Source organism: Protopterus annectens, chromosome 1.part2 (assembly GCF_019279795.1).
Source record: "Protopterus annectens isolate FY-2018-M chromosome 1.part2, PAN1.0, whole genome shotgun sequence".
Classification (NCBI taxonomy): domain Eukaryota; kingdom Metazoa; phylum Chordata; order Ceratodontiformes; family Protopteridae; genus Protopterus; species Protopterus annectens.
The window spans coordinates 1,241,360,158-1,241,373,953 of record NC_056727.1 but is presented as its reverse complement, the minus strand read 5'-3'; the positions used below and the strand labels follow the sequence as shown (position 1 = coordinate 1,241,373,953).

Genomic DNA, 13,796 nt, shown 5'->3' with positions numbered 1-13,796 from the left:
ATATATTGGGGGAACATACAAACAGTTCTAAAAATTGCTCTTGTATAAAGTTAAGACAGTTGATAGAATAACAGGTCTTCCTTTAGCATGCATTTTTCTGAAGGTTATAACATCTGAAACTCAATGTCTGTCATTATTTAGTGACTTCACTCCTAGATTATTTGCCAGAAAACCACAAATTTTATGAGGAACAAACCAAAAATAAGAAGCAAAATTCTATTCAATCTCAAAAATCTGGACAGTTGAGCAGTATAGTTCAGCTGGGGCTGTCTGAGTTTGCTGCCCTTTCCCCCTCACAAAATCATGGTCGAATGGAGCCTCCCCCCTACAGCCATTCCAATGTCCCATTCCTTGGTTATTTTGCCCCATTTACCATAAACACTGTAATGTGCATACTGCTTTACTTCTGCAATGATTTGGATTTCATTTGAAAGTGTTATTTTGCATTTTACAGCACAAACCCTAATAGATATCTGCTAAACAAAGCAATGCAGTCTCACAATGAAAATAGACTTAGCATTAAAACTTCTCTGCTCTTGAAACTCACATTCATTGAAACAGCAATGAAACCCACATTCAAAGAAAATACATTTTGCCATTGGCAGATAAAGATTAACTTTGGGCTATTTTCAAATCATAGGCCCCTTGAACACGAAGCATACACATGCTCTTTGATACACCTTCCTGATTGTATTAAATTATATTCCTTGTATAATACAGTACAGTTGTTAAAGGGCATTTTAAATGTATTGTTTTGAACGTTTTGAACATTTTTCCAGTAAACAATGAAAGAAAAAAATACACCAATAATGACAAAACTGCCCAGTTCAGAACATTTCCATCATAAAAGTCTAATCAAACTTCTAGAGTCCACCAGTATCAGTAAATATGCACAATCTCTAAAGAAGTAAAAGTCATCTAAATAATTTCACATTAAAGAAATCTGTAACAAATGAAGAGGTTGCTGCTAGCAAACAACTTTATAGGTCATTGTTTCATCTACAAATAAAGTGGTTGTTGCCCTTGAGGAATAAATTGCCCATGTTGCATTAAAAAAATGATAAGCTAGTAATATCGCAGTAGGGAATGGATGACAAACTGATAACAGGTTCATAGTTACTAGGTATCTTCACCAAAAAGGACTTGAAGCATCCACCCCATTTACAACACAGTACAGTATCAGCAATGCATCTACCTATTGTGGGAGTAGCACCCACAGCCTTCTGCATCAAAAGCAAGTACCCTACCTGTTGTGCTATTAACAACGCAAGCAGACTCACCATAAGCAGTACTAAACTGTTGTTCCCCTGCAGCTCTCAGCTCCTTGTAAAATCTACACAACACACTGCTGTATCTCTGAACTCTGCAGCACAAGAAGTCTGGAAAAAGCCAAATTTTATTGGGGAGGGACAAAAGCCCAAAAACCAGGGACACATTTTAAACATTGCTTGTATAATGTTGGAAAGCTGCTACAATAAAATGCTGTGTTACCACCACACATTTCACTGCCAAGTCTTGAAACCAGGGGAACCCTGTGCAAAACAGTCAGAGCAACATACCACTATGCCAAATCAGCTGTTTTGTGAAAGAGAGGAAGACTGAAACTTAAATGACTACCATTTAGTAAATTCAGTTCTCACCATAGCTCTCAACCTTAGCACAAAAAACCTGGACAAAGCCAATAATGGGGGAATACAGTCTCAAAAATAAGGACAAATGTCAAATATCCATGTTATAAATTTAGAAAATTGTTAGAATAAAAGGTCATGTACTTTCTGAAGAATATGAAGTCTGAAATTCAAATGCCTGTTATTTTTATTTAACAGTTGTTAACCAGGAAAGTCTGACTTGGAACAAAAGCCAATTTTCAGCAGAGCAGGGAGCAACACTCCAGACACGTCTTTGTAAGATGGGAAGACATGCAGACTCCACACAGAAAGCACCCCAGCCAAGAATCAAAGCAGAGAACCTGTAGTTGTCAGGCAACAATGCTACCAGTGCACCACTACACTACTGACTTTGCCTGGAACAACAAACATAACAGAAATTACAGATTTTATGAGGTACAAACCAAATATGATGCAAAAATCTGCAAACGTTTTACAAATGGTGGTGGGTAGGGAATTCAGGCAGTTACTACCTGCATCCAAGGTACAGGGTTCAAGCCTGAGTATTCTCTACCCACCACCGTGTGTTCTCTCTAGCCATCAGTATGTAGCAATTTTATACACACACACACACACACACACACACACACACACACACACACACACACACACACACACACACACACACACACACCATTCGTCCTCCGTAGCAGCCAGATCAGTCCTGAATCACACACCCAACCTCCATAGCAGCAGATCAAACTCCATTCATCCTCCTCCTCCATAGCAGCAGATCAAAATCCATTTGTCCTCCATAGCAGCCTGAATCTGTCCTCTGCAGCAGCCCACTCTATACAGATCAACTGTCCGTCCTCCGTAGCAGCCCGCGTAAGCTGTTCTGGTTTCCCCATGAGATGAGAGTAGGCTGGAGCCTCCAGCCTGCTGGTGATGCAGTCCAGTGTCCTTCCGGTCTGTGCGGTCATCACACACAGACCTCTGGGCTGGCAGGGTGGAGATCCCTTTCTTCCCTATCCAGACTACCTAACACAGCAGTCTGGAGTTTTGAGTACCAAGAACTCCAAACATGCATGAGTGGAGTTCTGGGACTCACAATTTTTTTTTCTTTCTTTCTACAGATGGGGGGACTCGCGATTTTATTTGTTCTTTTCTTTTTTCTTTCTACAGGTGGGGGGGCTGCAGTCCTGCAGTCCTATAGCACGAGCCGCCCCTGATATATATATATATATATATATATATATATATATATATATATATATATATATATATATATACATTCATATTGCAGATATATAATCAGACTCATATACATACACAACATGTTAATGCATTTGCTTTATTTAATACTCTCTACCTATGAACATCATACTGACGAATGCTGGCAGTCTGTACCTCAAAGCATCTAAGTGAATATACTTGTGATTTCACTTTTCTCTCATTTTTTCTTTTTTTTGCAGATACACACTCACACTAGTGTACATGTTACCTGTCAATGTGTATGTACCCAGCTGCTTCATTTAATAATGATTGCCAGTGAACATCCTACTTACGAACACTGGTATCAGTGCATCTAATTGAACATACTAGTTCTCTCACCTTTTCTCTCGTTTTGTCGTCCTTTACAGACCAATACCTTGACTGCTGTCCAGGCAGTGGACTTTCCTTGCATAGCTCTCCTTAGTGCCTTTATCAAAAATTCTGTACGTCTCACCCTATGTAACACTTTCAGGAGTAAAACAACTATTACATTCAGGTATGTGTTGCCATTTACTCCTAATTTCAGTTTCATGCAGCCTTGTTTTACTGGTTCTCCTGAGACTTTCTCTTCTGCTGTACCCTGTTTTGGTTTTATTTCCTGGTACTCATTGAATCCTTTACAGGACAGTTACCTTGTAATTTACCCTCTCTTACTTAAGACATTTTTAAATAATTGCTAAAAGCTTCCGTCTTCATAGGGATTATCTTGCAAAATGTATCCATTGTGCTCTGCTCAGCTCAAGGAAACTACTTTTTATCGTTATGTCTCATCAACATCTTTAAGTACTATTTGTGTTTTATTATTGCATTTATTTACTGTGATGCCCCTGAGCTACCTCTGAAAAGAGAATGTAATTTCCAGCAAGCTTTTTCAATAAAATCAATTAATCGAAAAAGCTCAAAGGCTTGTTTTATCTGACAAAAACATTAACATATTAAACATCTATAGCACTGTACTTGAGCAACTGTAAACCCTTCATATAACCAACATCTCGAGGTTTCAGGGACTGACAGAATGAAAACATTTTGACATTCGCAAGTCACTCCTCTTCTCAGAGTTCCAGATTAGTCACTTACAAACAGAAAAATAACCCCACAAAATCAGTAAATAAATGAAGCATGCTGTAATAATGCTTTAAATAAAGCACATTGGGCATGAAATGACAATGCAGACTCCTTAAAGCTCTGTATTAAAGATAAATATTACTCTAAAAAAAAACAGTATAATAAATATTAACAATTCGTAGGCGTAAGATTAGTATAATAACATAACATACCGAAACATCTCTGCCTTTCACCCAGACCTGGCACTATGAAATGGAAATCCCACATTAGATGGGGCTTGCAAGCTAGCCATTACTGAGGGAGTCTAACAGCGTCAACAGAAAATTTTCTAATGGCAGGATGAATGACCCTGTCACAACTTTATAACCAGTAATAGCCAGAAAGCTGTTGACAAAACTAGCTGTATTAAGAGGTAAGAAGGCTCCACCCCGTTCTCTGGCTCTTTACAGTACTCATATTAAAATACATAAATAAATAAACAACAAACTTTACTTCAGTCTTCCCCAAGGATAAAAAAGGTATGCTAGCAATGGATTTTCAAAGACTTGCCTAAAATGTCTTTAAGCCTAGACAACTTAAGTGGGTTTCAACAACCAGTGTGACATATTTCCTCTATATATCTTATATATTTATTTCATCACTATTTATCCTTACCTTACAATTGGTCTGCACACCAGCTGAGAAGTGTTGATATGAATTTACTCCGGTAAGGATGATTAAGGTTTGAATATTATGCAGAAAGCTGCTTGGCAAACTCCTTTATTTTTCTTGTCTCCCTTTTCCACTGGCAGTACAGCTAACCACATTCCAGTTTGCTCCATGAAACGCGTGGAAGGTGCCTAGACAGTGGAGCCAACCCAACACACACATCTCTTTGTCTAAGAAGCTGCCGTGTCACATAGCTGTCTCTGTTTTTGCCTATTTACTTAATAGCCTTCCTGAAACACTCAGGTTATTGTCAGAAGTAATAGGCTGCCACAGCTTCAATGGTGTGGTTGCACATTTACCTGTGCTTCCAGGAGAGTTTACAAAAACTGAACTATCATATAGAAAAATGCAGACAAATGTAGGTTGTGTAGCACACAACTAGACACAATTACACACACAGTTAATGGCTGTAGCATATTCATGGCTAAGGGTCTGTATACTGGAAGGCACAATAATGTGATAATTACAATGCAGATTCTGCAAACACAGCATACAGGTATCTGTGAAGCACTGGAAACATGAACCAAAAGGAATTACTGATAATGATGAAGCTCTGACTACGTGAGATCATTCAATAACAACAGTCAAGAAAGTAGAAGCAAAAAAAATGAGCAGATACAGATATTGCACTTAAACTAAAAAGAACACACTTAGCAATCATTGAAATTCTACATTTGGTTATTACAGTGTTCTGCATACTTTGAAACATTAAGTCATTAAATACTGGGATTTGCAAGCTGAAACTACATCAGTCTGGAATAAAGACACTCATATAGTTCCAATAGTAGTAGGGCTAATAGGGCAATTATCCCAGTGTTGTGTAATCCCAGATTTAGTATATTTATAGAACTGGGGTGCAGCTCTCCCTTGTGGGTGGTACAGGGAGATTATTCCACATACAAAATATTCTTTTTGTAGTTGTTTTAATGCAGTTAATGATGTTTGACTTTTTTTGATGCTTTTTAATTTTTTATGTAATTATTTCCAAAGAAAGTATACTCAGTGTTGAAGCAGAGATACACTTTACAGGCTCCAGAGAGCACCCCAGCACTACCAGGCTACAACTCATACCATACATTTTGGCCCCAAAACCCGGACTGAAATACAAAAGGTGGGGGAGTATCCATATTCATCAAGGATACCCACCCCTCCAGGTTAGTGGCACAGCACGATGCTTCAGAGATCACCCACATGCAACTAACAATGTGCAAAACTGCTATTCAAATTATAGCTTGCTATAGATCACCCACCATTTCCCAGGACCAACACTCCGCATTCCTGGAAACACTGGGAAACATAAAGATCCTACCAAACACCCTGATATTGGGTGATTTCAATTACCCAAACATTAACTGGGAGAACTACTCAAGTACAAACTCCTGTGCCCAACATTTCCTAGAATTTATAAACTCAAACGCCCTGGATCAACTGGTCAACACCTCCACTAGAGGTGACAACATATTGGACCTGGTCATTACCAACATGGGCGACCAGTGTTCCACACCAGAGGTCAACCCCTCGCTGGTTAGATCTGACCATAAACTAATCACTCTGGATATCCACATTCCGCCACCACCCCCAGTCAAAGAAACCACTGTGAAAAACGTTTCAAAAGCAAACTTCACGTTACTTAAGACCGAGGTGGGAAGTTTCAAAGCCCCCATGCTAAAGGATAATACTGTCCAAGTTGCAAAATCCTTTACTAATGCACTCTACTGGTACCTACAAGAATGCATGGATTGTGCTATCCTAAACAAAACCAAGACTCACTCCTCCAATAAAAGGAAACCAGTCTGGTGGATGCCTGCCATAAACAAGCTATACAATAGAAGGAGGAAACTAGTACAGAAAAGAGTAAAATCCCAAGAAGGGAAGACATCTCTGATCAGTATCAGCAAGAGACTACGTTCCCCTCATAAAATCATCCAAGGCTAGCTTCGAAAGAAAAATTGTCATGGACTTCAAAGATAATCACAAAGCATTCTTTAGCTATGTCAAGAATCTAAGTGGCAATTCTCAGATATGCTCGGAGTTAGTGCAGAATGGCACAAAATACACTGAACCAACCAATATAGCCAACATCCTGGCATCCTTCAGTGCAAACCTCACCCCCCCCTCTCACCCCCAAAAGGGCCCATAACTATACCAGAAGAATATAGTGCCCCTGAAATCACAGACACTCAGGTTAAAACAGCCCTCTCCAAAGCCAAAAATGCAGCATCAATGGGACTGGATGGTGCCCCAGGCTGCGTCCTACATGAGCTCAAAGATGAACTAACCCCTCATTTAAACACACTGTTTAAACTCAGCCTCTCCACAGGCTACATGCCCACGGAGTGGCAAACAACAATGGTTATTCCGCTCCACAAAGGTGGAGCCAAAACAGACCCCGAGAACTATCGCCCTATAAGCCTGACTAGCTTGGTCTGCAAAGCTATGGAGTGCATCATCATGGATCTCATTAACAGAGACACTGGAAACCTCCAAATACTGGACCCTACCGAGTTTGGCTTTGTTAAGGGCAGATCATGCCTCCTAAGCCTGGTGGACTTCTTTGAGACAGTTACCAATACTATAGATGAGGAAAAGGTGGTCCACACAGCCTACCTAGACCTTGCAAAGGCCTTTGACACCATTCCCCACTCAGGTATTATAGACAAGCTCAGCAGCCTGAACATAAACCCCTACGTCATGAGATGGGTTGCCAAACTGGCTCACAGACAGAACCCATATGGTAAGAGTTGCGGGAACTAGGTCTGACTATGGCTGACCAAGTTTGCAGATGACTGCAAACTAGGGGCTATAATTGACTCTCCAGCTGACACAGACATCCTCCAAAAGGGTCTCACTGAGACAGATACCTGGTGTCAAATCCATGGCCTCAAGCTAAATGCCAAAAAGTGCATAGTCATCCCCTTTGGAAAAAACAAAGTACCCACAAACTACCACATAGGTGGTAGCCCCCCTAAATACAGAAGATGTAATAAGGAATCTGGGGACCCAAGTAGATAGCAACCTCTGTTTTGATAATCACATTGCCAAAGTGGTTAGAAAACCCTTCTATGTGGCCCACCTAATCACAAAAGGGTTTGCATCCAGATCGAAAGAGGTCATTGGGCCCCTCTATGCATCACTCATCAGACCCATTACAGAGTACAATGCCCTGTTTGGCCTGTACCTTACAAGACACCTGCAACAACTAGAAAGACCACAGAAGTACTTCACCAAGAGGATCACTGGCCTCAAGCAGATGCCCTAAGCAGCTCGACTGAAGAAACTCCAGCTGTACTCAGTTGCATACCGCCTACTCAGAGGAGATCTCTGCCTGACATACAAGGCCATGTCCAACCCAGAATTGATGGACATGCTCAACCTAAAGAAAACCATATCCCCCCGAGCCACACACCCCAGGGATCTAAACCTCACCACAACAATAAATAGGACATGCTGGAGGGATAGATTCCTGTCCCAGAGGCTTCCCATGCTCTGGAACAAGATTCCAATCTACATTAGGCAGAGCTACTCGCTAACCCTCTTCAAGAGAAACCTTGACGAGTGGATGAGAAACAGAAAGTTTACCCCGGGGATCACTTCAGTGACTCTGCTGGACAGAGGCACAGGGAACTAATCTAAGGGGGTGGCAAAGGCCAACACATTCCGGCTAGGCTTATAAATGCCTTCGGGCAGATAGCCTAGTAACTACCTATGAACCTATGAACATACCTCTTCAGCCTCCCCAAAAAGTGTCACCAAGCCATACAAAAAAAAAATAAATAAATAAAAAGAAAAAAGAAAAAAAAAATGATGTTCCTTTATATCAGACTTCCTTCCCTGATCTCAAGGATTGCACCTTAGATCTCTGATGGTGGCAGCAGTGCAGGACCAGAAGCTGCTTTTCTTTAAGTTGGTGCTGTGGATATCAGAGTGTTTCATTTTCAAACCTAGCTGCTGTACCAAGCACCATAACATTTGTTTCAGGTGAAACATATACCTTATTATTTCGGCAGATAGAAACTCATGTAAAGATGCATTGTAGATGATGTAAGAATTTGCCAGTTTGATGTTTTCCTCTGCTGTCATAACATGTAAAGTGGAAACTAAAGCCTTAAGGACTGTTGATGTTTTGGCCCACTAACATGCACACAAATAAGTGGGGTGAACCAGTAGTTGTTCATAGAGCTCACTTTTCCAAGCATGATGTAACTTTGTTGGCTAATAGCGCCTCTTGATGGAAAAGTGATTCCCATCTACCAGCAGAACAGTCACTACATGAAATGTCCAAGAGGTTCTGGTATGTTGTCACCAGCACATCATGGATTCTAGGCATCTTCCATGCTCACATGCCAGAGCCTGGCATCTGAAATCTTCCACAGCAACAATTTCAATAATTTCTCCCAAGGAGGGATATTTTCCTGTGTGCCTGACATCTTTCTCCTGTCTCAGACTGTCGGACAATGGTCTTCAAAAGCACATATTGTGTGACATCCACTGACATGTAGGTGGTACATTCCTGCACTATGTTAGGAGGGTTTACTTAGCTTTGCTCTCCTTCTACCATCTGTTGGCATACACTGCCCTCTGCCTTTACCCCACTGCTTGTATGGTTGTACACATTAGTATTTCAGGATTCTTCCCATCCTCCACTTATTGTTGTTATTGCTCTCCAATGGAATTTTTTCTCAGAGCACCAACAATTCCAATCTTTCAAGCTCTTCTCAGTGCTGTAGACTTACATCTTCTATTAGAGGTCAGGTGTGATGGTTGAGCACTAAACCCTGGCAGGACTGGGAAACAAATAGATCCACAAAGTGCCATAACAGGCTTCACGATCAAAGGCTAGAAAGTGCTAAGAAAAAAACTCTAGTGCATACACTTGTTTCACTAAAGGATGAAACAAAATTTGCCACTAGTAGCCAGGTAGCGAGGTATAGGAATATTATCATAAGCCTGAGACAGAGGTGCACAACTATGTCTGCTGCACTTTCTGTGAAAAGTATGGAGAGAGAGAGAGGAGACACTAAAGGAGGGGGAGCAGAAGTGATACTGGAAAATGGATAGTAGAACACATAAACAAATTTGCAGTACATTTTTTTTTTGTCTTCAGAGTAAGTAAAATATTGCAGACATCTAGAAAGGACATCCAGCACGCTTTCTCAACAGCAGGAGGAACCTGTGAAATATAACCACATAGATTTATTTCTTCTTTAAAATGAGGTGAAAACATTGAAGCATTTGAGGTCACTAACAGATCAGAGATAATATGCCTTCTTGGGAAATGAGAAAAATTGGAAGTAGACCTATTCCCTTTGCTTGTGTAGTGCAACTAGCTGGATGGCCTTCCTCTACATCAGAGAACATCATTGTGTGGCAGCACTCTTCTGAAGTGTTGTTATCAGAGAGCATCATTTGTGTGGCAGCACTCTTCTGAAGTGTTGAGGTGTACGTAAGAGATGTCTGTTTTATTGGGGCCTGAATAAAATCCAGTGCATGCCTTTAAGTGATATGTTTTACGGGAAAACAGTACAACATAAACTACTCTTAGACTTCTGTGAGTAAAGGAATTCTCCCCATCCCCCTCACAAGGCCACAGAATTCTGTCAAGGTTTTCACACTCTGAATACGCCTACTACTGCTGAAACCAGGAATGTCAGCATTTTCTTTGCCACCTAGTAGTACTAGTTTTGTTTTCTGCTGAGATGTCTCCAAATAGAATGTCAGAGACTACCATAAATATGCCTGTGATTTCTCTGGGGTGGGTAATAAAACTATGCCACAGCCACAAGCTCTTGTTCTATCATATAATGACATTTATTCTCCTCCTGAACATCAGGCAAAAGAAGACCCATAAAAAGGCACATTCATGAAGATCAACTTAAGGTCTCCCACAAAAGTAAAATGCAATCAGTTGTCCCATGTGATACCAATATCAGACCTTACTAGCAGCATCATGAACATCCACAAAATGATGTGAACACTGGCCAGTTCTGCTGTCACTTAAATGAGTCCGATAACAGCATTTAATCACTGGTCAATAAAACTGAAAATAAATAAAAACATTAGGGACACGGTGCTGGGTAGGGAACTGCCACTTGTGTACTCAGTGATGAAACTTAAGCAGAAACAGACATGCTACTGTGAAGTACTCTGGTCCATTGCTATGCAGAAAGAGGTGATGGATATGGCAATCTCTTGCAAGAATATGTACTTTGTTGGTTTTCACTCACAAAAACAAGATGGAAAGAAAAAAATCAAAAGATAAGAGACATAATTTTGATAATGAAGCAAAACGACTGTTCCATCCAGGAAAACTGGAAAACAGGTAAGGTGAGGCAAGACCTCAAATTTGAGGTTTTAACCTAAGGTGTAGTAACAAAGAACTGGAGGCAGCTTGCACAGGCTGCCCATTTTTAGCATCAAATATTGCTGCATGCTGTTTGAATGAACACTTGAGAACAAAACCAAAGCCCTGACACAAGTCCAGTGTGCATCCTATAAGGACCTGCTGAAAGAGCACTTGAAGAAAGAGCTACCATTTGTGAAAATCTTCAAAACTACAGCAAACAGATTTTTGAAGTATTTTTATTTTAATGTGTTGAACTCCTGCTTAGGCATTGTTAGAATCACTGAAATATGAAAAATAAAAGCTAATACTTTCTGTGGCTCTAGATGACTGTCACTGCTGAAGAGACACCCTGGCTACATGGGCAACAAAAAATGGGGAAACAGGATTACGGATAGAAGGATGGATGGATTTTCAAGTCCATGTCAGGGTGAGGAGTTTAACAATTCAGGGAGAACTCAAGAGTAAAGCTGCTTTAATCTGCATCAAGAGAATCCAGTACAAGTGTTCTGACCACCTCCTGAAAATACCTTCTTGGTACCACTCATTGGAACTTTATCGAGCTCAGTCCACTTGGAAAAAGCCATGGGGCAGACTAAGGAACTGTTGTAATGATTTCATCTCTTGTGTTGGCAGTAAACAGCAGACATCTACTCACATTAGCCTAGAACTGTTGCAGGAGATGTGGAATTCATGTTTAATTTGCTACTACTTGTGACCCTCAACAGACCTAGGGATTTAGACAATTGCTGTATGTATGTAAGTATGTATGTATGCATGGATAGATGGATCACTGATGGATGTTTTAGACATTTACATTAAAGTACTTGCCTGACCTTAAAGCCTGGCTACCACTCAACAAGTGTGGAAGCCTATCTTCTGAACTCATGACAAAGTGCTTTGTATTCAGTGTTTAGTTGCCTGTGGCTCATCTGCTCACAGCTGAATGCTCATCTGTGTATTCCAGTGCAAGACACTCAATTACACAGATTGTTTCCATAAATATACTACCTCCAAGATTGTGCCACTTCAGAGGCCGAATATTTATAGATCAGTGGTGTGAGGGCTTTCCTGCACACTGAGGATGCAGGTGGGACCCACCTGCAAAAACTTTTTTTTACAGTTTGCTGACATTCGTACAGCCTGCTTATCTACTATCCTTCTTTTTTGTTTTTAACCCACTATTCTATAGACAATCTGCACTCATGTCTGTCCACCTCCAACATCTCCTGTTTCCAGACCAGCATCCTTTTGTATGCACATTCAGAATTCTGTAGTGCTCCATACAGATTTTTCTGCTGCTCAGTATCTGCCTTCTCTCCTAACCTCCTATCATGTGCATCTACTTACTACTGTTTTTTCTCATTCTGTTCTTCTACCTGATTGAAGTGTTATTCACATTGTTAAGTTCTTCCCCACTATGTTAAATTTAATATGATGTTTTTACATGAATATCCAGCCAAACATGCTCAGAATCCCTACACCTTGTACACCTGAGCTTAGTCTTCAACTAATGCTCCTGGGTTGCTGTTGAATAGAAGATTGTGCCTAGTGGGTTTATTTTGCTAACATAGGAGTAAAAACAAAAATAAAAAGGTTGCTTCTTTTACACAATATACACAATTTATCAAGGCATTCCCTGGCCATTTGCTGATCTTTTTTGAAAATATAACATTTAGCTGCCTGATCGTTATATGTAACCACCACAGTCTTTAGCAATGTCATATTATTTCAGTAACAGTATATTGCCAGCAATATGTAGATCCACAGAAAGTTCCCAAACCCCAGTCCATATGTTTATTTTGTCCATAATTTTTCAATGCAGTCTTTCACACAACATGTAAATCTATTTCTGTCAGTGTTTCTGCTTAGAAATCACATGTACAAAGTCTTTCAAACATAGCATGTAAATCTACTTCAGCATTTCTGTTAAAAAAAGAAAACACAGGTATCAACTTCCTTTTGCTAGCAATCAGTTCTGCAAAGCCATAATCATTCTAGTAGCTGTTTTATGTTATTGTATCAGTTTGTCTTCTTCTTTCGGCTTTTCCCGGTTAGGGGTCACCACAGCGGATCACCTGTCCACTCATGATTGGCAGTGGAGTTTTATGGTGTCGAGTTGCCAGCCCGGCACCCATCCTTCCACAGAAGGCGCACACACACACACAAACACACACACACACACACACACACACACACACACACACACACACACACACACACACACACACACACATATATACACACACACACACACACACACACACACACACACACACACACACACACACACACACACACACACACACACACACTCATGTCTAGGCCCAATTTAGAGTGTCCCATCCACCTACAGCATGTCTTTGGAATGTGGGAGGAAACCGGAGCACCCAGAGGAAATGCACAACCACAGGGAGGACATGCAAACTCCATTGTATTCAGTTTGTCTAAACATTGTATATAATCCTTTACAGAATCAAATGTACTGTAAATGCAGGCTATTTTGGTACTAGGATTACTGCTCTAATCTGTTGATATTGAAACCTTAATGGAATAATCACCTTTTCCCCAAAACAATACCTTTTTGGTGCCATACCCACCTGCAGTCTTTCTGTACTAGCATCAGATCATGCTACAGCATTTCTGCAATTCTGCAGTCTCTGCCCCTTGAGAAATCACTTCAGCAAAGGAAAGACAAAATGGATTTTCTCATTTAATATACTTTCTGGCTGTGTTCATGAATGACTGACATCATAGCAACTTCAGAATCATGCTGCTCACATCTCAGCTCATTCTTACTG

The 13,796-nt window shown here is 40.5% G+C and overlaps 1 protein-coding gene across 2 annotated transcripts in view; it reads right to left on the bottom strand.

Annotated features, from left to right (window-relative positions):
* The window catches only part of LOC122792322 (nuclear receptor coactivator 7-like), a 1,388,015-nt gene that overhangs the window by 949,878 nt on the left and 424,341 nt on the right, over window positions 1–13,796 (bottom strand). The window contains exon 1 of one of the 2 annotated variants that reach the window (XM_044060117.1): window positions 4,160–4,253. The exons of the other annotated variant lie outside the window; for it this stretch is intronic. Coding sequence (XP_043916052.1) covers window positions 4,160–4,167 — 8 coding nt within the window. The 5' untranslated portion in view covers window positions 4,168–4,253. Of the gene's footprint in view, window positions 1–4,159; window positions 4,254–13,796 lie in introns of those variants that run through there. 2 annotated transcript variants of the gene reach the window in all.